Source organism: Hypomesus nipponensis, chromosome 20 (assembly GCF_054491055.1).
Source record: "Hypomesus nipponensis isolate SF chromosome 20, ASM5449105v1, whole genome shotgun sequence".
Taxonomy (NCBI): domain Eukaryota; kingdom Metazoa; phylum Chordata; class Actinopteri; order Osmeriformes; family Osmeridae; genus Hypomesus; species Hypomesus nipponensis.
The window spans coordinates 9,920,842-9,940,640 of NC_140380.1; the positions used below are offsets into that span (position 1 = coordinate 9,920,842).

At 46.0% G+C, this 19,799-nt stretch overlaps 5 protein-coding genes across 10 annotated transcripts; 1 reads left to right on the plus strand and 4 right to left on the minus strand.

Annotated features, from left to right (window-relative positions):
* Positions 1-111: 111 nt before the first annotated feature.
* rnasekb (ribonuclease, RNase K b) lies at positions 112-2,398 on the minus strand. The gene is made up of 3 exons (XM_084683705.1): positions 2,181-2,398; positions 1,718-1,800; positions 112-1,041 (listed from the first exon to the last, which is right to left on the minus strand). The coding sequence occupies exons 1-3, from the start codon at positions 2,256-2,258 to the stop codon at positions 897-899; spliced, it is 306 nt and encodes a 101-aa protein (XP_084539831.1). The 5' UTR covers positions 2,259-2,398; the 3' UTR covers positions 112-896.
* Positions 2,399-2,535: 137 nt separating this feature from the next.
* bacc1 (BPTF associated chromatin complex component 1) lies at positions 2,536-4,797 on the plus strand. Its single transcript, XM_084683704.1, has 6 exons — positions 2,536-2,854; positions 2,977-3,071; positions 3,247-3,348; positions 3,642-3,871; positions 4,044-4,148; positions 4,459-4,797. Exons 1-6 carry the CDS (start codon positions 2,834-2,836, stop codon positions 4,521-4,523), a joined length of 618 nt encoding a protein of 205 aa, XP_084539830.1. The 5' UTR covers positions 2,536-2,833; the 3' UTR covers positions 4,524-4,797.
* Positions 4,798-5,078: 281 nt separating this feature from the next.
* LOC146246346 (P2R1A-PPP2R2A-interacting phosphatase regulator 1) lies at positions 5,079-11,367 on the minus strand. Of its 3 annotated transcripts, none has more exons than XM_084683698.1 (10): positions 11,229-11,367; positions 10,618-10,769; positions 10,422-10,506; positions 9,996-10,052; positions 9,838-9,881; positions 9,534-9,588; positions 9,360-9,424; positions 9,184-9,236; positions 8,990-9,074; positions 5,079-8,561 (listed from the first exon to the last, which is right to left on the minus strand). In XM_084683698.1, the coding sequence occupies exons 1-10, from the start codon at positions 11,280-11,282 to the stop codon at positions 8,444-8,446; spliced, it is 768 nt and encodes a 255-aa protein (XP_084539824.1). In that variant the 5' UTR covers positions 11,283-11,367; the 3' UTR covers positions 5,079-8,443. The 3 variants fall into 3 exon arrangements, with proteins under 3 accessions (XP_084539824.1, XP_084539826.1, XP_084539825.1); XM_084683700.1 differs by having other exon boundaries at positions 10,618-10,837; positions 11,229-11,366; XM_084683699.1 differs by having other exon boundaries at positions 10,618-10,860; positions 11,229-11,366.
* A 320-nt stretch (positions 11,368-11,687) lies between these two features.
* LOC146246347 (P2Y purinoceptor 3) lies at positions 11,688-13,694 on the minus strand. The gene has a single exon (XM_084684079.1). The coding sequence runs from the start codon at positions 13,365-13,367 to the stop codon at positions 11,889-11,891; it is 1,479 nt and encodes a 492-aa protein (XP_084540205.1). The 5' UTR covers positions 13,368-13,694; the 3' UTR covers positions 11,688-11,888.
* Positions 13,695-14,920: 1,226 nt separating this feature from the next.
* Positions 14,921-19,731, minus strand: LOC146246348 (uncharacterized). 4 transcript variants are annotated; one of them, XM_084684467.1, is made up of 7 exons: positions 19,207-19,731; positions 18,568-18,767; positions 17,534-17,664; positions 17,359-17,440; positions 16,987-17,100; positions 16,609-16,726; positions 14,921-16,100 (listed from the first exon to the last, which is right to left on the minus strand). In XM_084684467.1, exons 2-7 carry the CDS (start codon positions 18,757-18,759, stop codon positions 16,006-16,008), a joined length of 732 nt encoding a protein of 243 aa, XP_084540593.1. In that variant the 5' UTR covers positions 18,760-18,767; positions 19,207-19,731; the 3' UTR covers positions 14,921-16,005. The 4 variants fall into 4 exon arrangements, with proteins under 4 accessions (XP_084540593.1, XP_084540594.1, XP_084540592.1 ...); XM_084684468.1 differs by having other exon boundaries at positions 18,568-18,806; XM_084684466.1 differs by having other exon boundaries at positions 18,568-19,079.
* Positions 19,732-19,799: the final 68 nt, after the last annotated feature.

Below are 19,799 nucleotides of genomic sequence, written 5' to 3' on the forward strand. Positions count from 1 at the left end.
AAAACGCAGCGGGTGCGTTTCATTTTCAGAGCTGTTTATATTTTCCTGTTGCCGTCTGTTGTGCTCTGAGACGCCAGGTGACGCATATGAAAAAGCTCGCGTACATCAAACTGAACGGTTATTTCATTTTATTACAGGGAACATGAAACTGGATGGATTTCATCTCATCAGTATACCCATACACATTTCAACCATAACACTCAGGTGACAGTGACACATGAAAATAAATACAATTTAAAAATTATGTCCACACATTAGTTTTTCTGAACTTTCCCATTGATTAAATAAATACTAAAAGCAATGTTTTACAGCACTAAATCCAACATTTACAAAACCACACACACCAAATTGTATATGAAAAACATTGCTTTCATCTTTTGTTGGTTAAGACAACCTTTTCAATCATTTACCTGACTACGGACTTACATATACTGACTTTGCTGTGATTACAGGCTTGGCTCACATTGAAACATACAATGATTATGATTCTTTTCTACAGTTGTAGTGGTTAGTTACACCCTATCCAACAGACTTGTACACATGCAAAAATCTAACATTTGGTATGACAGGGCAACACAATTTAAAGTGTTTCATATACTCTATTGTCAAGGTTACCATCATAATAAGGGACGACGTTTTTTCAGTCAACTGAATAAATATTTTACATGGAATGAATAAAGGTCTAAAGTCAACAACACCAAAACAAATAACTTAAAATGGACCGTTTCTACGCTAAAGTTACAAATAAATAACTTTGTCAGCGCATGCCTCCCCTTTCGGAACAGGGAAATGGTGCAGTGTCTGCACACAAAAAAAAACATAATGATCTTTTCACTGGAAGGTGTGGAATCTCGGAGCAGTGGCCCGCCTGTTCCTCGGGGGATGGGGGGACGGACTTATGTCACCATATATTCCTGGCGCTTATTGAGTCGCACCTGACACAGGGACACTGCCCCAACCGCCACATAGATGGCGGCCGCGATGAAGCAGTTGATGCCGACTTGGTTGTACAGTCCGTAGACAGTCTGTGGAGGGTTTTTACTGTGGAGAAACAGGTCAGGAGAAACACGGTTAGAGAACAGAGAAACTTTGAGCCCAAAAAATTTGATTGCAACCTCCGGGATACCAATGGATAGGTAAGGCCATCAAGCCTGAATGCAATCAAACCATCTCACTTCTCTGAGAAGGGTCCAACTGCAGACCTCTCTACTTAGGCCCCTCTCATCCAGCTGTAGCTGCAGGCAGGCCTACATGCAGATCACTCATCCAATCACAGCCTGGGGTCTGATCTGAGGCAAGCAATACCTTGGTATCCTGGATGTTGCAATCTGAAAGTTTTAGCCTGTTTTTTGGCTTTGAATATTTGCACGTAGAATTCATTTGGCTTCGATTTTGTTCGCCAAGAATTATTTTGCCTAGAATTTTCTTCTTTTTTTGGGGGGGGGGGGGGGGGGATCTGAGTTTTATTGTTTTTATTATTTCACTGATTAAAATTAATATTCTATTTTAAAGCGGTGAATTCAAAACCAACAAATTCGGTGGTGTTAAAATGTCAATATTAAGTATTCAATGCCTTTTAAAATTCAAAAACTTGATGTCGCAAATTAGCTTCCATAGGTTACACCTTGGTCATTTGCCTAGCTGGAACATCTTCCTTATAGTACCTTCTGTCGTATTGACAGGACTGGCAATAGCTCTCCATCATCTCATCACTTACTCGTTGCGTATGTCTTCCTCGGTGAAAGGAACATCCTCGATCAGCACGGCTGATTTCGCGCTGAAGAAGATCCCCAACATTAACTACAGTAACGGGGAACAGCAGATCCAGTAATTAATAGGGGCTCATTCACACTTTAAATAGATAAAGACGTTTAATGGACTAAATATTTGAGGACTTCCATGCATCGTATTGACAGGTTGGTAACATTCATTTCGTGGTGGATGTCATCCATGTCTTATTTATGTTTTTATTATAACAAGATGTGCATTCAGTTGTAAAGACTAACGCTACTTTAACAGTACCTAATCTCTGCCACATAAAGGGTGAATAGCTTATTACTTAGTTACTGGACTAAGAAACACCGGCCGGGCCTGCAAGATGCTCCAGACCATCTGCCCTGTAGAGATGCTAGCTAAATACCTCGGTAGCATCATCATAGCTAGCGGGTGCTAATCCTTACCAGCATGATTACTCCCCAAATGCTGATGACTATTCCACATGCGGCCATTTTTGGACCGCAGAATAAAAGCGACGGCATTGCTCTTGTTGTTATTTTTATCCGAATGAAATGTCTGATTCTTGCGATTAAAATAGCTTCTATCGAAGTACGGGTGTCTCCCTAGCCTACAGCTCCATCAGCTGACACTTCACCAACACCTCGGCAATTTCCGTACATTTCGGAAGTGTTCGTTCTCTGCAAGGGGACGACCAATGAAAATGTCAAAACTAAGCCCTGCCTCTTCCTCTCACACTGGGCCAATGGCATTGAACTCAACGTTGCGCGTCATTTTCCTTTATTCTTGTAGTTTTACTCCCCACGCAATTTTTATTTATTTATATCGGTTATTTGACTAAATGAATTGATAAGGTTTTTTTTTGCGTTCACCAGTTAACTTGAATACTCAAAGTCCAGTAGTAAGTTTGACCACGTCTATCGTCTTGAATGCTTTTAAACGCATATACTTGCAATTGACCATGGTGGCTATTGTGGCTTAGCTACATGCTAGCTATCTGGCTTAATAGGTTGTTGTTGCTGTTGTATGGTAAATTAGCAAGTGTTTACACCAGACATTGCAAAGTATACACAACATATCTATAAGACAGCCGCACGAGATGACTTCTGCCTCAACCAAGGTAAGCCCTCAACCTAGTGAGAATCGCGTAGTTAGATGTGCAAAGCGGTCCAGCGCCCTTAAGTCCAGCGGATGAATTGAATACGTGCCCATCTAATTTGTTTATGATGATGGGCGTTACAGGTGGGAGAGATATTCTCTGCAGCGGGAGCCGCCTTCACGAAACTGGGGGAACTAACCCTGCAGCTACACCCCGTGTCAGACTCAAGTCCCGCTGGGTGAGACGTCATGTCGGAAACAGAATCTAGGATATTTAAACAAGGGCAGCAGTAGCTTATTGCCGACTATTTTTTGGGGGGGGTTGTTGATTCAACAGTTTTTATTTCCTCCGCTCACACTAATTGGTCTCCGATGTCCTCTACTCGCTATCCATATTCACCTGTTCACCCCCAGAGCCAAATGGACAGAGACCGAGATCGACATGTTACGGTCGGCCGTGAGGCGCTTTGGTGATGACCTCAACAACATCAGCTCTGTTATCAAGGAGCGCACAGTGTAAGGACCCTACTCACCCTTCACCACAACCCCCACATCTCCCTAGTCTTCTACTTTCCCAAAGAAGTACTGCTTATCAACACACATTCGTTGATGACTAGAAAACGATCCTCTTTAAAAGAACAATGTTGCCAGAATATATAGCACACAGGTAGTATGTTATGCGTTTGTGAATAAGACTTTATATGCAATTAGAAGTGCTCAATATGTTCCTTTGTCAGAAATCACAGGATCTTATGGTATGCTAACTGTCTGTCCCCCCCCCCACCCCCCCCACACACACACACACACAGGGCCCAGATTAAGACCACAGTGAAGAGGAAGATTTATGAAGACAGCAGGGTACCCCTCTCTTCCGACTCCCCCAAAAAACCCACGAAGAAGACCGCCGTCACCATAGCAGCGGCACCTGCTCCCGTGGCCCCCACAGCGATCGTCGTGCCGACCTCGCAGGTTGTCGTGACAACGGGTCTTCAGAGCCCCTCTTCTTTACAGCCGGCCATTAAAAAACAGAAAACTGCAGGTATGATCCTCACTGACGAACAGCAACACACCCTACTGGAAAAGGAACTTCTTACTGTTGTAACCCATCACACATACCCTTTGTATTTTGTGTGTTATAAAACAAATGTGTGACGAATATTTTTCTCTTGTTCGGTGTGTTTGTGTGGGCGGGGTTGTGTACGTGTGTCTAGATGTGACGCTCAGCGCCCTTAATGACTCGGACGTAAACAGTGATCTGGTGGACATCGAAGGGCTTGGCGACGGCTCCACCGCCAAGAAGCTTAACTTTGATCAAGGTGAATAACAGATCTGGAGTCAGCCGCAGGATGTTTGTGTGACTATTTTGTATTTTTTATATTTAAATTGTACTCTTGAGTGCTGTTCTGTACCCTGCTGCTGTTGCAAATGGTAATTTCCCCACTGCGGGACACAAATAAAGGATTATTTTATTTTAGAGAGAGAACCTGCTCACACATCCTGAATTCAGCTTATGAAAGATGATGGGCAAAACTCATCAGAGTAAGCTGAGAGGGGCATATATGCTTACCCTATGCTTACTGTCTACCCAAATTAATTATTGATTTGTATTATTTTATTTTTTTACAGAGAGCCTCAATCTGGATTCCAGTCTCATCATGAACTCCAGTGACCTGCCTCTTCTTTCACGCTGACCTTTGACCTCGCTGCATTTATTCCAGAGCAATCGCAACCCTGCTTTCCACCCAGACACAGCAGACTACAGCTACTGACTTGTAGAGAATTTTATTTACATATTTTGGAGACAGATTTTTTAACAGATGGCTTTTTTCCCCTCCACAAGCTCTTGGTGCAACATTACATTTTTGTTTAATTATTAAAAAATGGAATCAGCTAATTATGAATATAGACGATCTCAGTCAAACTTTAGTAAATAAAAAGATTAAAGGCCCTTGGTCTCTGTGTTTGTGTGAAGGTTGGACTATTTTCCCTCCTGGGTCGTAAAAGTCTTGATTTACAAGACTACAATTATATGAATGTAAAACATTACTTTTCTGAAATGCCATTGGTAAGAAATCATCAGTAAAAAGTCACAGTAAGGGACACTTTTCATATGATACACCTATTTTTATTTGAATTTTTTCATATACAATATATGATATTTATATGTTTAAAAGGTATACATTGTTTCCACTAAAAATGAGACATATTTAGCGTCAATTATACAGGCATGAGATACTCAGAGGGAATGAATGAATATAGTATTTTATTTATCTCTCTTTTACAGTTCCATAAAAATACATCTCTTTTTGTTTCGAGACTTTTGTCAAAAAGCTATTTACAGTTTGAAGATACTTGTCTGAATGTTCTGGTAGATGTGCTTTTCAGTTCTCTTTTGCACCTCACTCTCCTCAACTCACAAACTCATTAATATATCCTCTACTTTCTCTTTCCTGTTCCTCCTTTCTATCTTGGTTGCCAGCTGGGAGACCAGGAAATATGGCCTCAATAACACTGACATGTTTTTGGAAGAAGAAAAACAAGTCACATTCAATATTGTGGCCGGTCAAATTTTAAAGAATTACAGGAAAAACGATGGAAAAGAAAAGAAAATATTATAAATGACAATTCAGGTCACGCGTGCCTGACTTAACACAACCTTCTGTGGATGGTTGGAATAGAGACAGCCCTCATTCACTAACTACAACCGATCTCTTACTCCCAGACCTTGGCTCCTATCTCCTAGGTCACTTCCTAGTTCCTTCTCTTAGGTCGACTCCTAGTTCTATCTCCTGGACAGTGCTCTTCCTCTACGACAGCACACCTGCACCCTGCTGAGGGCAGGAGAGGCCTGGAAGTCAATCGCAACAAACCTCAGAAGCACTTGATCGCATCTCTATTTGGCTTCAGATCATCTCCAACTACAAAGTTAGTGTTGTGTTCCCCTGGAGGTTAACCGCTACAAGGAGGGGTTTAGGGACTTCCACGGCCACCTAATGTCAAAGCCTTATAAAAGCAAAGCGTAACTCACAGATTGACGTAAGGCTAACTTTACATGGTAGGGGATCAGATATGAGGTTAAGATCATTGTCTACTGATGTTGACTGCGTTGACTCTGTACGAACAGGCGCTCTTCATAATTACGAAAGAGTAAGCAATACATGTGTCTGAATTAAAGCTACAGCCCATGAATATCTGTATGACAACTTAAAATAAATCACTTGGGTTTGGCAACATATGTGGGTAGATCCCATCTAAATACGGGTCTGAATATTTCCTAGAGAGAATTGGAGCTCTGACATGTTCACAATGAACATCACAACAACGGATATATTTATACGCTCACAGTAATTAATAAGCTACTTTTCCCCCATGCTGTTTTGTTTATAACAACAACTGATAGGGATACAAAAAAAAAAAAAAAAAAAACTTTATTTACATTCAAAACTGACTGATTGTCACTAGAGATAGGGAACATGAATTCATCAAACCTCTCCAGGAATTACTCTGATCCGAGTACAGATCTATCCACTTTTCAGTTACAGGAAAGCTAGACATTATAACCAGTTTCAAAATTAAGAAACAACCAAACAAAACAAACAAGTAATCGCAACGTCTTAAATTTGGGATATGAACCCCATTCATGTAACAGCAATAATGATTAATAATATGAAACTAATACTGTGCAAAAATCATTAAGTTCAACATCCAGAAAGTATTTTGGATTCTTTTTTTGGGGGCCGTTTCTGAACACACCCAACTTATAATTAATTAATATTACAGAGTCACACTACTGTGATTGACGTTTAGGTTTTTTTCCGAATAAGACACTTCTCTTAAGCAGCTTATATAGACTTTGTACATCATTCACAAGTTGAAGGTCTGAAAGGAACAAGGACAGGTAGGAAAGCTTGTCTAAAACCGCCCCATACGTAACAGACAAAACACATATGATGCTCTAATAATTCCTTAAACACAAAAGTATTTCATAAAAACTACAGAAGTCCTGAGAGTGAACGACCATGACAAGTTACAGAAAACAGAGGATGTTTAGATGTAATCTGTGGGTAGATTTTAGGCATGTCTTCTTCCTGCCTCTCTCTCCTGAAGTAAGGGTACACAAGACTAACAGGAGGACCAAAATCCTAATTTCTGGTCTTCATTTCTGGTCTTCAGGTCTGACAATATCAGTTCTCCAAAGAACAGATAAACACGCGTACACACACTCGCACACACCCACACGTGCACCATCGTCAAAATGCAGTGACACACTTAGTTGTAAGAAGAACTTCCCTGGAGTGACTGAAACCGACATCGGTCCGGAGGGAGACAAACACACACGGACCAACAGTTCAGTCAGAGACAGTAAGACCAGGGGAGCCTGTATGGTCCCCTTAGTAGAGCTTCGCCCTGGGGATTAAAACACATCATCCAAAACCAACCCTTTAACTCCGCCCTCTACGCGCTTCTGGAGATCTGAGAAAAGATCCGATTGGAGCACCCCCCAACGTGGGAACGGCTAACCTTCTTTCCGATTGGCTGATTCGAAATGCTGCCACACAGCTGCTCACGCCTGTCAAACGTGATTGGATCTTGAAAAACCGAATAGGTGGACCAGCGGACAAGATCTCTCGGTAGAGCTTCTGGGGTTGGTTTAGGACGTGGACATATCTGCTGTACAAACCCCCAGGGGGACAGATAATTAAGCGCCCTAGCAACCAGTGGCACTCGCGTCTGGGTATCATATTAATGCACTGTACACATATAAACACTAGCAGGCACCCATAGCAGGCAGCCCAAGATCAACGGGTCTTCGTGTCTGGCGTCTGAAAGCTAACTTCTGGACGAAATGGAAGAACACTCACTGATATACTCAATCAGTGGTACACCACTGGACATCAAGAGCAACAATATGGGTCGAACTCAATGACTTGATGTGAAGAAAGGAGCCCCTGCCTCAGAATCACTGACGGAGGCTGGTGTCTCTGGTGTGCTTGTGGCAGGGCGAGAGCTTCAGCCCAGGGTGGAGTACGTGAAAGATCTCACAGTGTACCCACGACCACACTTCCTGCGTTGTTTTGTGTAACACTGCAGGTGTGAGATATCGTACAACAACCCCACATGCCGGCGACAAGGAAGTGTGTTTGTCCAGAAGTTACTCGAACGCTACCGGTTTGTTATTCCCGTCATCTCCTTGACAACGCTACACAACTCCTCCCTGCTTCCTGGCGAGGCGCGTCAGAGGAAGCCCTCTGATTGGGCGAAGCGGAGCTGTGTGTTTCTCTGTACAACTTCTACAATACGTCTTGATTACAACTCAAGATCTGATTGGCTCGGGCGATGCAAAAATCATATTTGTTCCCCCAAGAGCTCTTGATAAGTCGAGCGCAAAAGGAAAACGTGATGTGCACCAACAGAAGAAACTGGATGGAACCCAGAGTTCTGATTGGCTGGTTTCCGCTTCCTGTAGGCGGAATTTCACAGAACCCTGGGTTCTGATAGGCTATGGGGTTGCGTCCAATATGGACTTGGGACTCTGGAAGGTTGGTTGAGAGGGATGAGTGGCCCTGATTGGCTGGAGTCCCGGGCCTGTGGACTGTGATAGGCTGGTTGACTAGATGCTGGGATGGTGGGGGGTGAAGGAAGGGGGTGGGGACAGGGCCAGGGGGTTTCCCTGAGTGGTCGCACACACAGACACGCCCCCAGAAGGAGAGTCTGATGCCTGAGAAACACTAGTGGAGGAAATAACAGAGAAGAGAGGAAGAGAGAGAAGGAGAGGAGAGGAGAGGAGAGAGAAGGAGAGGAGAAAGGAGGAGGAGAGGAGAGAGAAGGAGAGGAGGAGAGAGAAGGAGAGGAGGAGAGGAGAGAGAAGGAGAGGAGGAGAGAGAAGGAGAGGAGGAGAGGAGAGGAAGAGAGAGAAAGAGAGAGGAGAAGAGGAGAGAGAAGGAAAGGAGAGGAGAGGAAGAGAGAGAGAAGGAGAAGAAAGAAGGAGAGGAAGAGAGAGAAGGAGAGGAGAGGAGAGAGAAGGAGAGGAGAGAGGAGGAGAGGAAAGAGAAGGAGAGGAGAGAGAAGGACAGAGAGACGTTAACAGAAAACTCTCCATGTGTGCTCATCGTGTACGTGTGTGTGTATGTGTGTGTGTCCTTTACGTAAAGCTCACCTGACTGTGTAACTGGTGCTGTGAGTGGGGTCTGTCACCCCGGCAATAAACAGTTTCTTGGGCGGGCCATCAGACTCCACCCCTCCTGTGGAACCGAGTTGGACCAGATGATATACCAAACACACACATACCTACAAATACACACACACGCACCCACACAAAACATACACACAAAACACACACACACTACATACCTTTCCTCTTCAAGGGTGTCAGTGCGGGCCATCTCACAGTGGAACTCTGTGGCCTAGGATTAGGAGACAAGGTTTGAGTGCGTATATAGAAGGAAGATATAAGTTCAAGCAAAATGGCTCAACATTGCCGCTCCAAACAAGCGACACTGCAGAGGTAAACATCTACTCTGGTGTACCTGAACCTCCTAGTTGGACTGGGGGAGGAGTTAGGCGTGACGCCACTGTCCTGTAAATGGAAGCCCTGGGAGGAACAGATAAAAAAAAAAAAAAAACTATTTAACATCCTTCATCTTCTACTCTCACCCTCTTTTCCAGCGGGTGTTGCATAGCAACGGGGTGGGCGGACTCACCCCTGCGTGGTTGTGCCAATGACTGACAGGTGGAAGAGGTGTCAGGCTGGAAGCGCTGCAGAAAAGATAGACCAATACGTTTCTGCATTCAGAGAGTCAGATGGCTGAGCGGTGAGGGAATCGGGCTATTAATCAGAAGGTTGCCAGTTCGATTCCTGGCTGTGCCAAATGTTGGTGTGTCCTTGGGCAAGACACTTCACCCTACTTACCTCGGGGGGGAATGTCCCTATACTTATTGTGAGTCACTCTGGATAAGAGCGTCTGCAAAATGACTAAATGTAGGGTGCATCCGAGTGTGTCTTACCTCAGTCTCTGCAGACTTCCCCTGAGAGTCATCTCCATGTTCTCCTAAAACAAATCAGGAGTTTAGGTGTGCGTCTTACACACACACACACACACACACGTGACTCGTGATTGGTGCCCCAGGAGGAACAGAATATCCCAACATGCTCTTCACCTTACCTGCCTTTTGTGGTCTGGTCTCTCGCTGCCCAATGAAAACGGAGAGAGAGGAGTGCCCTACAGGAAGAGAAGTTAATGTATTTTCTGCCTGACTATATCTACACAGAAGAACACAAATACCAGTTAAAGTGTCAAGAAACAGAACTGAGTAAACCACACACACACACACACAGGAGAGTAGAGGACAAATAATGCCCGACACACTCTCTCTCTCTTTCTTTCTTTCTTTATTTCTTTCTCTCTCTGTCTTTCTCTCTCTCACACACACACACACTCTCTCTCTCTCTTTCTCTCACACTCTCTCTCTCTCTCTCTCTCTCTCTCTCTCTCTCTCTCTCTCTCTCTCTCTCTCTCTCTCTCTCTCTCACACACACACACACACACACACACACACTCTCTCTCTCTCTCTCTCTCTCTCTCTCTCACCCCAGAAGGGCAGCTGGGGTTGACTGACACACTGCTCCGTCGATACCGGGCTGAACTTGTTGGACTAAACACTGTCATGCCATCACTGTGGTATGGAAACAGATACCAATGAGACAAACGACAGCGACATTTACAAAGCCTGCCACAATTCAAGTTTAAAATAAAACTTGACTGTTCAGGCGGATCTCGTACTTACTTGACACTAGTGATCATGGGGGCGCTGTTCGATCTACGAAGAGCCCCGCCCCCGCTCCCAGCAGCTGCGCCGGCGCACTGGTCCACTTCCATTCGTTCCATTTCTATGATCCTCGGCCCCCGGGAGAGCAGCGTGGGTAGCGGCCCTCTAAGCTGTCAGAGCAGGCGTCAGGCTTGACTCTAGCCCGGTGAAAGCCCGACCAGCAGGCCTCACTTCCAACCTACAGTTCCAAAACCAGAGCCGCTGACAGCGGGAAATATAACCGCTGCCGTTTGTTCTATAGCATTTTTGATAGATGAAACCAGACTTTGGAGACCTATCGCAAACCTTTCAAACAAATTAGTTGCTACGTAATGCCAACCTTTGGTGGTTGGACTAAAGTACTTTCCGTGAAACGCAAATCCTGTTGCCGTAAAATACAAATCCCCCAAATCCCCCCCAGAGACTGTAAACTCAGTTTTGATGGAATCTAAGCAATACTTTTAAGGTACATTAGGTTATGAGACCCTGCAAGTGACGTGACTTTTTAGGATTAGCAAAATGGCTAACAATCTAGCCTTAGAATAAAAGAGCATAGTACTGTACAAAGTCGCCTTTCGCAGTTCGCATACTTCATTTAAGTTGGCCGATAAGTCCCCCTCAAAACCAGCAGAATCTTCGAACATTTGGGGCGTTCATCGAAATATAACTAATTGAAAGATTTTTACTACATAGTCCTTCAACAAATAGAGAGGTAGTTCTCTACTGTGATTATAGTGCCTCGTACAGGCCACATCAAATATTACAGATAAGCGTATTGCAACATTGTTTGGTAGTAAGACTCCACTGGCAAAACTGTCAAAATGAAGTCCAAGAAATATTAACATTTATTTGATTACACTTTGTCGTATGACCACAATGTTTCCAGGCTTTACGTTGATGCGAAGGCCTATTTTAATGTGTGTGAGGGAGAGAGAATGTGTGAGAGGTTTATAATTCAGCAAGATGTTATGTGTGCATGACTGAACTGTATTAACTGGTCAAAGGGACTTTTAGACACCTTCAACACTCAAGATCGACAATTCGGTTACTCTATAACTTTATTGGGTGGTACACTTTTATATAACAACAACAACAACTGTATATACTCAATTAATCTCAATCAAATCAATTAAAGTGCAACATCTGACATACAAAGCATAGACATCCAAGAAAACACACATGTACATCAATAACTTCTGAGTAAACGGCAGTCATGCTCGCATCCCCACCCCCCAAAAAACAAAAAACCCTCAAAACATAATCCTGGAAGACTTGGATTCACTCTCTGCGTGCACCTGCCTTTCCTTCGTCTTCTCCTCCACCTCCACCACCTCCTCCTCCCCGACCCCTTCTCTCTTCAGTATCCTCAGAGGCCACAGGGTGGCGCTGCGGTGGCGGCGGCTGGCGCCGTCCGCAGGCCAGCAGCAAGGGCCGCCCTGATCCCCAGTCAGGAAGTAGAGGAGAGCGTTGAGCCAGGCGTTGCAGGCAGCCAGCGGCCTAGTCACCTTGTAGCAGATGGAGATCATCTTCATGGTGTTGCATCCGCCCACCTGACCCCGCCGCAGTAGCAGGAAGAGAGTCCGGGTCACGTGGAACGGCAGGAAGCACAGGGCGAACAGGAAGGTTATGGTCATGATGGTTTTGATGGACTTGCGACGCCTGCGTATGTAGTGGAAGTGTTGGGAGCTGGAGATGGAGACGGAGGTTCTCTCTCGGGCCCCCTCTACGTCTCCTCCTCCTCCGCCGTCTCCTCCTCCGCCATCTCCTCCTCCTCCGCCGCCGCCTCCTCCTCCTTCCTCCCGGCCCTCCCGTGAGCCAGGAGCAGAGCTCAGCGTCCGGAAGATGGTCCTGACCACCCGGGAGTAGCACCAGGCGATGATGGCGAAAGGCACAAAGAACCCCAGGAGATGCAGCGTAATCCCGTACGGCACGTAGTCGGCAAAGTCCTTATCGATGGCGTCGTCCCAGCAGTTGACGTAAGCCCCGTTGAAACCCTCCCCGCTCCCGCCTCCGCCGCCGTCCTCCTTAGACCCGCTGCCGTTCTCCGCTGGGCCTCCCCCTCTCACCACCAACCCCGTCTGGGCAAATCTGAAGATGGGGCAGGTGAGGATGAACACCATGATCCAGACCAGGGCACAGGTCCCCTTCACGGCCCTCTTGCTCTCCAGAGTGATGGTCCTCATGGGGTGGCAGATGCCCAGGTAGCGGTGCACAGAGATGCAGGTGAGGAAGAAGATGGAGCAGTACAGGTTGAAGTAGAACAGGAAGCGGACCAGGCGGCACATGAAGTCCCCGAACACCCAGTTGTCCCTCATCACGTAGCTGGCTACCAGGAAGGGCAGGGAGAGGCCGTACATTAGGTCCGTGGTTGCCAGGTTCACCATGTAGATCAGAGAGGTGTTCCAGCGCCGGGAGCCTCCGTTGCCGCGCCGACAGTCGCCGCGGCGCCGACAGGAGCGCAGCAGGACCACGGAGTTGAGCGTCAGGCTGAAGAGGAAGGTGAGAGAGTAGCAGACGGGGAGGAAGACGTACTTGTAGGACTCGTCGATGCTGCAGGAGGCGGTAGAAGGCGGGGGATAGGGGGAGGTGTTGGAGGAGGGGGAGGCGGAGGTGTAGTTCGGATTGCCTGGTCCTGCTGGGCCCAGTGGTGTGGCGTCGGAAGCCTGGCTTATCGTCATGCTTGGTGGATGTTTTCCCTTCTTGCGTAACGAGTCATGTTCCTCTGTCATCACACCCTACTCCGGGGGGAGATTGTTCCTGTTGGCTTATGTTCCTCTCATAGTTTCTCAGAATCTCCAGGTGCCGTCTTCCAATCAGTGTGTCATCCGAGTTTGCGGAGGGTCTGGCTTGGAGATGAACGTTCTGTTCGGGACACAGAAAACAAGTTCTTCAGTTGGGAAACACTGCTGGGGAATGTGCTGTTTTTGCTGATCAAGAGTAATTTTCGGTCTGCTTGCCATTTAATCAGTAACAACAGTTTCCGGAAACCCTCCCATTCATTCATGTTCCATCTGCTTTGTTAGTGATCCACTTCTTCGACCATAGATCAACCTTTCTGTGAAACTTGCCCAACGTGAAGCGTCTCTGCTACAGTACATTTACTGTGCTAATAGTTTTTCCATTCTATAGGCTACCGTGTATTGTGAACTAACATGTATGCATGTGTGCGTCTGTGCATGCATGCATGCTCGTGTGAGTCACCAAATGTCATAAATTAAAGCTAAACCCGTTGGAAAATAACGGGTATGTTTATGCGCAAGATCCTCCTAGAAACGTTTGCGTTCAGCGTCTCCATCTCCAGTTGCGTCTCCCCCAGCTGTGGGCGTCTTCAGACAAGACACCCCTTATTCAGTCCCCACAGACAACAGTGTCAGATCAACAGACAGGATTTCTTACCTCTGAGTCGGGTGATGGGTGTATTTCTAGAGCGGAGGGTGTTGCAGCTAAAAGTGTCCTGAACCTGGGTCCCAGAGCCCCCTTTCTCTGACCTTCACAGACTCTGTAAATAATTGATATCCATTCATTCAGACAGAACTGCAGAACGGAAACCCAATCCAACCTGGTGCAGTCGCACTGACTTGGGTTAACTACATCTTGGAACAGATTAATCGAATCTGAGATACTTTTGCATGCGTATCGTGTGATATTTTGTCAGCCGTAGACTGAAGGATATTGGAAAAGTACTCATCTTTCCTATCTGTGTGCATATCACAGTCAAGGCTGTCTATTATTATATTGTAACAGAATAAATGATTTTGTTCTGACTACTTTAATTCAGCTAAACTTGAAATAACCTGTGCACATTTGTAAACATTTTGATGAAATACAAAACCACTTACCTGATTCTCTGGTAATAAAAGGCTGTTTTCCTTTGTCGTATTCAGAAAGCCTGATGTTCCTATGACACTAAACATTCATTTTATCCCCTCTCGCAACAAAGCAGAACTACCGTTTGTGAAACATGCAGTAACTTCTCTTTTAGTCACTGCCTCACAATATGTATCTCTTTACTGTTTCTCTTCTAGGTCTCTCTCCCGGCTGATGTTTAATTATTCCGAGTACTGTTGTTCAACCTTCATTCTCCCTGCCCTGTTTGTCGTGATCCTCTGTTATTGACCCTTCATTCATTAGTGCAGAGCAAGTCAGCGAAGGTACACTTTTGTATGGACTCCCTCTCCCCTTCTCGCTCGCTCGCTCTCTCTCTCTCTCACACACACACACACACACACACACACACCTCCCACAGTCCTACTAACACACACGTAGGGCGGGCGACATGCCATACAGTACCCATTTACAGTTTATTAAATGCTAAATTAGTAATAAAAAGTCAATACTGAAAAAAACAATACTTTAGACATAAAAAATGAAAATGGCCTTTAAATTCAAGACAATAGGAAAGGGACTCTGGGTGTCTATGGCTATCAATCCTTCAATCTAGACTTATGCCTTTCTCATACGCGTGATTGGCTGAGACCTTGCTAAAATGGAACGGCTGCTTAGTAAGGCACAGGACATCATAGGAAGTAGCAGGTAGTTCCTACGAAAATGGCAGTTATGGTCATAAACCAATGCTAGTATCATAGGTGGGTAATAACAGGTACAAACGTGTCAAGATCATTTATCAAAGGTTAAAAACTGATACGAACTACTGTCCCAGACCATCAGTGGACAATTCCCTTTCAGTGGCAGATTCAAGGCTTCCCTTCCTTGAATTGACATCAAATATTTGTTGTACATTCACCCTGAATTCGCAACCCCTTAGCTTGTGTGTGTTACATTATTAACACACTATGAGTGGATTATTCCCTTATACACTTAAACACAATAAAACGTGGTGACAAAGTAGCATCCCTTTTTTGTTTGTAGGTAATACAACGCAAAGCTGGGTGGTCATGTTTATAGAAGTGCTTTCACTTAGCGATCGACTTCTCACAGGGCTTTTTGCTCCTTGGAAGGTGTCAGACAAATCAGAACAGATGTTAAGCATTCCACGTGTGGCTCAAAACATCCCTCTAATATGACTCCATATTGTTAAGTGCGTGAGTACAAATAAACATACTGTATGTCCTGTTACAATACATTTGATAACGATGCTACTAATAAAGGATCAGATCGACTATCCATATTCTTTACGATACAGATATCGTGACGTAATCCTGTGTAATCCTTCCCAATGTATCATTGTTCCCACTTCGGAGTGTTTGTTCCAACAGTCGCTAACAGATTCAAACGGACCTCCCAGCAACAAGCGCGTCGACCCCCGGAGATCCCAAAGCGCTCTCTTGCTGCTCTGCCTAACGTCCTGTGTCCGTCAGCATTCACGCGTCAACATCCTGTCCTGATGTCACATCCTGTTTGCGAGTGTTACGTCAGATCCTGTACATCCATGAGCATGGCGTCCTGTTTGGTCCTTAGCTGGTCCCTCTCCAGCAGGTGGCACACCAGCTCAGAGCTCAGGTCTGGGGGAAGTTGGGAGGGGCATGGGGGGGCATGGGGGTAACAGGTATCAGTATAGATGCCAATAAGTGACTCAGCAAGACAGCTATTAGCTGAGGAAGACATTTCAGTTTAGTCATTTTAGCAGATGCTCTTATCCAGCGAAGTAAGTACAGGGACATTCCACCCCCCGAGGCAAGTAGGTTGCCTTACCCAGGGACGCTACGTCATTATTGTGTGATTGTGATTGGTCACCCGATTCCCTAACTGCTCAGCCATCTGACCCCCCCCCCCCCCCCCCGACAATAATTCATGCATGTGTAAGATGTAAAGAGTGGGTAAAGAGAAAAGGAGAGAGAGAGTGTTTGCATCTCTGTGCGTGTGTGTGTGTGTATGTTTCAGCCCCATCACACGTTCTAGCATATCCAACTCGACACGGATGTTACGGGATCACGACTTTAGCGTGACGTTAACGAGCTATATGTGACGCCTGGCGAAGCGACAGCTGTGTCTGCAGGAGAGTGAACTCACCCTGTGCTTCCTGGTTGAGGGACAGCCTGAGGGAGTGCAGGTGCTGGAGAGAGCAGAGCCGGAGGTCGCGGAGATCCAGATGCGTCCTCCTGGTCGCAGCGGTACAGCTGGCGAGACGCTGACAGACGCACAGGTACAATGTTGCTATGCAGGTAGACCCGACAACGCATGAACTTGTAGATTGAGGCGCGATGCAGAAATACTGCCATCGTCTGACGGCAACTGTCTCTAGCTTCTTATTTGACGCCTCCCACTCAAGTCTATCCAACAGTCTGTTATCTCTCTGTCTGTCTCTTTCTCTCCTTACTCGTTATTTTTCAATTGTCCTTGTCTAACATTTCTGTTAACACTTTACTTCTCTTTCATACTATCACCTACCTCCTTTTCTTTCTGTTCTGCCCACAGCTTGTCCCGTAGCGCCCTCAGTGCAACCTTCACTTCCTGCTTCAGGCCAGAAGGGTGGTAGCCGTTGCTACTTGCTCCTGTTGAGCCCTGGAAAACAGGAAATGAACATGAAGTAAACATGTAGCAAATAGGAAGTAAACCGGAAGTAAACAGGAAGTAAACAGGAAACACGACAAAGGGATGGGGCAACATGGGTATGTGTTAAATGTTTAACTAACAAGGCCATACAGGGACTGTGGAATTTGGGCAGGATATATTGTGTTACAGCATAGTGAGTGATTGGTTTTGGGGATTTCTTGAATGGGTTTATTTTAGTCAAACTATCCAGGGGCGAAGAACACTCACCTCTTTCCCAGTTCCTGCCTCCTCTTCATCGCTTTCACTATTGTTGATATAGCACAGCTGTAGGTTTTTATGATGGGTAAACCTACGCAAAGAATCAGGTATGAAGACAATAAATCGCGCCACAGTAATGATAGAAGCGACCGGCAAAAGAAGAAATGTACCCGTGTCCGCCTACCGAGAAGTGATCACAGTGACCCGACAGCTTCTGGGCTCGACCTCGTCCTCCCCGCTCTGCCTCCTCGCGCCCCCCCGCCTCTCGTCGCCACTCCCCTCCGATCCCGTCAGCAGCTCCGATCCGCTCGCGCTCTAAGAAGAGAGAAAACATAACTCCTGAAGGAGGGGTGGAAGGATGGAAAGAAGGACGGCTAGGGAACACGTGGCGGTGAGGGGAGAGTGGACTTCGCAGTCCTGTTCTGGAGACACCATCAAGTCTCACGGAACATTCCAGGGAGGTGTTTCGCTCATGTTGTCGTCTGGTACCAGACATGTTGTAAATACCTCGAGTCTTGCTGACAGAGGCCCACCGCGAGAGATTATGACGTTGTCTGAAAGATGAGTAAAACGGAAATCCACAAATAGAGAATATGTCAGGATTGTTTGGGCCTGGGGAGGGGGGGTTTAGGTGGGGAAGGCATCCCTTTTAGCAAGCGCGAAGTGTTCAGGGACGTTAACCAGATTTGGTAATCCGTGAGGGCTGCCTGACTGCCAAAGACTCATTCCTGCTTCCTATGAGGACGGAAGGTAGCTGCCCTGAATGAACTTCCCCAGGCTTCTGGATTGCATCAAGAGCCTCCTCGGGACCTACCCCAGTGCCGAGCCACAATCTGCGCACAGACCAGCTCTGCAGACCCACGACCTGACAAAACGCTGTCCACAGACCAGCTCTGCAGACCCACGACCTGACAAAACGCTGTCCACTACAGCCCCAAGCTTCGCTGGATGGTTCGACCGTTGTCGTTTGTCGTTTGTGTGACTCGTTGGAGTGTGAGGTTCTGCTCTGGATGTCACGAGTCTGTCTGAAGAGGGTCCTGTCCTGGACGCTGCCTCCTCCTCTCCCCCCCCCCCCCCAGCACCAGAACACTTCCTCTTACAGTGTGGGAGGAGTGCAAACAAGCAAAAGAAAACACTTCAGACAACTGAGACCCAACCGTAAATACCCCCCCCACACACACACACACACATCCCCCCCCTTCACAGTTGAACCCTGACCTTTGCCCTTTCCCTCCTCTCCTCCTCTTGTTTCTCCAGCTCAGCGATCCTCCGGCTCAGGTCCTCCCAGTGCATTATGGGTAGGTCCTGGTCCTGTTCGGAACACTCTGAAGTCTTGCGACGCTGCGTCCCTCCTTCCTCTTCCTCACCGGACTGTCCCGCGTCAGTCCCCTTCTCAGTATCCCCCTCCATCTTTCACTCTGGGGAACAATGTTGATAATGTAGTTGAAGAAGATATGCTATTTGGTAAAAAAAAAAAAAAGTTATTCAGCAATGGGAAATGCTACATAGGTGTTTAATGTCAATGCAGGTTTTCTTTATAGGGTGTTTGAGAATGTGAAGCTGTGATACACTAGGCTTATACAATAATAAGCAGGTTGTATTTATTTTTTTCTGCTGGAATTCCTGAGGCTACGCCACAGTTTGAGACTGAGATTAGAAACTTGGATGTTATTTCAAGACTTGCAGCGAGACAACTGAGCTCGAATTTCTTGTCAAGCAGCCGCCTTGCTCTGGAAGTAGAGAGAAGGTCGAACTACAAGGTATCTCCAATGTTTAATATCCGTATCACACAACCATCGATTATATGTTGTTTACAAGTTAGATGTAAGGGGGGCGGATGACTTCAAGGCTACTTACCTATTCCAAACCATGCACAGCTCCCGACATTGCGTTTTCGCTTTCTGTGTTCTGGGTGCTGTTGATTCGCGGTCCACCCGCGTTGAAGCCTACTAAAGTCTATTAACATTTGATTAAACTCTTCCTATAAAGTTGAGGAAACACCCTGCCGTTTCCAGAAGGCTACCCCTTCCCTTTAATCCATCCCCCTCTTCCTAAGCGCGTTCCCACAGCTTTTTAACCTCGGTTTCGGCGTAATGAAATGAAGAAAAAAAACGTCTGTGACCGCTGAATCAAGAGCGTCGAGTCCATGGTACGCCACCTCTACAACTTTCCAGCTTCAGTTTCTGTCTGACTGTGATTACATTAGACTTTTTATTATAAATAAATAATAGTGTGGTATTTCCAACAGGAAACATGTACAGAATGAACACAGGAAAGGGTTAAGAATGTAGACGACTCCTAGGTGTCCTATTTCACAATTTTTGGAGATGACGGTTGATGCATTGGGACTTCCATGACCAGATGGGAGAATCCTTTAGACGGACAAAGAAATGCAGTGACAGTTTGGCAGTGCAGCACTTGGGGAGAAACAACGTTAGTAAAAAAAAATA

Coding starts and splice junctions, on each gene's coding strand:
- LOC146246346 (XM_084683698.1), bottom strand. CDS start 11,282: ATGTTCGAAGATTCTGCTGGTTTTGAGGGGGACTTATCGGCCAACTTA. Junction 10,053..10,421: donor ACCCCAGCTGCCCTTCTGGG/GTGAGAGAGAGA, acceptor CTCTTCCTGTAG/GGCACTCCTCTCTCTCCGTT. Junction 9,882..9,995: donor GACCAGACCACAAAAGGCAG/GTAAGGTGAAGA, acceptor GATTTGTTTTAG/GAGAACATGGAGATGACTCT.
- LOC146246348 (XM_084684463.1), bottom strand. CDS start 17,845: ATGTCTGGTACCAGACGACAACATGAGCGAAACACCTCCCTGGAATGT. Junction 17,101..17,358: donor AGGCAGGAACTGGGAAAGAG/GTGAGTGTTCTT, acceptor CCTGTTTTCCAG/GGCTCAACAGGAGCAAGTAG. Junction 16,101..16,608: donor CCTCAACCAGGAAGCACAGG/GTGAGTTCACTC, acceptor AACTTCCCCCAG/ACCTGAGCTCTGAGCTGGTG.
- rnasekb (XM_084683705.1), bottom strand. CDS start 2,258: ATGCCGTCGCTTTTATTCTGCGGTCCAAAAATGGCCGCATGTGGAATA. Junction 1,801..2,180: donor TTTGGGGAGTAATCATGCTG/GTAAGGATTAGC, acceptor CCGTTACTGTAG/TTAATGTTGGGGATCTTCTT. Junction 1,042..1,717: donor GAGGAAGACATACGCAACGA/GTAAGTGATGAG, acceptor GTTTCTCCACAG/TAAAAACCCTCCACAGACTG.
- bacc1 (XM_084683704.1), top strand. CDS start 2,834: ATGACTTCTGCCTCAACCAAG. Junction 3,349..3,641: donor GTTATCAAGGAGCGCACAGT/GTAAGGACCCTA, acceptor ACACACACACAG/GGCCCAGATTAAGACCACAG. Junction 3,872..4,043: donor TAAAAAACAGAAAACTGCAG/GTATGATCCTCA, acceptor ACGTGTGTCTAG/ATGTGACGCTCAGCGCCCTT.
- LOC146246347 (XM_084684079.1), bottom strand. CDS start 13,367: ATGACAGAGGAACATGACTCGTTACGCAAGAAGGGAAAACATCCACCA.